The 2,036-nt window shown below is 59.3% G+C and overlaps 2 protein-coding genes across 2 annotated transcripts in view; both read left to right on the plus strand.

Annotated features, from left to right (window-relative positions):
- Window positions 1–2,036, plus strand: part of TOMM40 (translocase of outer mitochondrial membrane 40 homolog (yeast)) — an 18,436-nt gene that overhangs the window by 10,401 nt on the left and 5,999 nt on the right. The window contains exon 10 of the mRNA XM_010852687.1: window positions 807–1,737. Within this exon, the coding sequence (XP_010850989.1) occupies window positions 807–946 (140 nt within the window). The 3' untranslated portion in view covers window positions 947–1,737. The remainder of the gene's footprint in view (window positions 1–806; window positions 1,738–2,036) is intronic.
- APOE (apolipoprotein E) overlaps window positions 1,657–2,036 on the plus strand; it is a 10,240-nt gene continuing 9,860 nt past the window's right edge. Inside the window, exon 1 of the mRNA XM_010852584.1 lies at window positions 1,657–1,739. The gene's annotated coding sequence lies outside the window, so the exon portion shown is untranslated. The remainder of the gene's footprint in view (window positions 1,740–2,036) is intronic.

Here is a 2,036-nt window from a genome sequence, read left to right on the forward strand (position 1 = left end):
CCCCAGGCTGACTGAGTTTCATCTTAAGTTTCTCCTTGCGCCTCAGTGGCTCTCGGGTTTGGGGTGTGTGGAGACCACCCCGGAAAGGCCGCTTCAGTGGCCCTGGTTCAAGGCTTCTAAAGGCAGCCAGGGGAAATCCCTGGTGGTCCAGTGGTCTCACTCTCAACTGCTGAGGGCCCGGGTTCAATCCCTGGTCAGGGAACTAAAATCCCACATGCCATGCAGTGTGGGCAAAAAAATTTTTTTTAAACAAAAGTAGCCAGGAGGCCCAGGGAGAGGTGTTTGTTTTGCCTCTGAAACCTGCCTTAAGTCCTCACTCTGCAGTCAGCCCTGGGTCTGAGGCTGCGTTTGGACTGTAGCTTCTCTGCTCCCCTTCAGTGAGTCCTTGAGCTCCATTGGGTACAGACGGCAGCGGGCACTTTGCACACTCATCAGGTCCTGGGCATGAGCCCTAGAGATTTCAGTCTCTGATTCAGCAGATACTCAGCACCTGCTCTGTGCCCAGCTGGGGACACAACAGTGACCAGGCTCCCCCCACCCAGTGGGGGTGTCACTCACAGTGGCAGGGACAGGCCCATCCACACAGAGCAGCGACCTGGTGTGGACAAGACTGGGATTGGGAGGGTGGTCCACGAGGTGGCGGGGTGGCCGAGGGCTTCTGGAGGTGGGGTGGGTCACGGAGCTCAGAGCTGAAGCACTTGGGGGCGTGCAGAGGGCTCCGGGTGGTGGGGACAGTACTGTCAGCGGCCTGGCCGGTGGTTTCTGATGTGTCGGGTGAGGCTCTTCTCACAGCTGTCCACCCACAGGCTCTGTGGACAGCAACTGGATCGTGGGCGCCACGCTGGAGAAGAAGCTCCCACCGCTGCCCCTGACACTGGCCCTCGGGGCCTTCCTGAATCACCGAAAGAACAAGTTCCAGTGTGGCTTCGGCCTCACCATTGGCTGAGCCCCCGCAGGCCCCGCCTTCCTCGCCCTTTCTCCTTCTGATCCCACCTCCACCTCCCCCTGCCACGGAGGGGAGACCTGAGCCCCCCTCCCCCTCCCTTCCCTCCCTCCTCGGGGGTCAGGGGGCAGCGGAAAGGAGGGGACCCATCACCCCAGCAGCTGAGGGGGGATTCTCCGAAGGACGGGCACGGCAGGACGTGGAGGACAAGGGGCCGAGTGCCCAGTAGTCTTGGAGTCCAGGAAGCGATTCTGGAGTCAAGGGGCCTATGGGATTCTGAGCACCAGGGGCAGAGGCGGCCAGACAACCTCAGGGAGGTGTTGGGGTGTCCCCGTTCCCCCGAAATGGCCAAATGGGCCCAGCCCCAAGGGGGCAGCAAGGAGAGGTGCGTCCCCAGTCACCCCGCCCCTGCCCACTTTCCCATCCACCCCTCGGTATAAATCATGTTTATAAGTTATGGAAGAACCGGGACATTTTACAAAAAAAATAAAAAATTAAAAAAATACACATGGTAAAAAAGAAATGGGAGGCCTCTGTTTTCCTCTGTCTGTGGCCCATTTTGTCCGGCCTGGACCTCCCACAGTGGCCTATGGCAGGCAGGGAATCCAGCCTGGTCACTGGCCAGAGCCCAGACCAGAAAGGGGAAGGGCCTGGCCCAGGATCACACAGCCGCCCTGTGACCTTCCCAACGAGGACATCACAGGCCTTCCCTCCCTGGGAGGGTGCAGCCTGTGGTCACAGCCTGGCCTGGCCAGCAAGGCTGCAGAAGACTTCGTCCCAGTGAACTGAAGCAGGTGTGGGGAAGCAGTGCGCTGGGACCCCGTCTTTCCAGGCTCCAGAAGGGGCAGGGGCTGAAGGGGTGGTAAGACTTGGTTATAATAGAAGGTCAAAGCTTTCAAGAAACTTCAGGAAGCTTTTGAGCACCTGGAAAGAGTTTGGAATCATTTAGTTCTCATGGGGTGGGGGAGGGGTGGGCTGGAGTCTGACTCATGGGCCGGGAGAGAGGGTGGGGGCGTCAGTTCTGCACCCCTAGGGCTCGGGCAAGCTGACATTGCTAACCCCTCTCCAGACAGGGGAACTGAAAGTTCATCTC

This window comes from Bison bison, unplaced genomic scaffold (genome assembly GCF_000754665.1).
Source record: "Bison bison bison isolate TAMUID 2011002044 unplaced genomic scaffold, Bison_UMD1.0 scf7180017864313, whole genome shotgun sequence".
In the NCBI taxonomy this organism is placed as follows: Eukaryota; Metazoa; Chordata; class Mammalia; order Artiodactyla; family Bovidae; genus Bison; species Bison bison.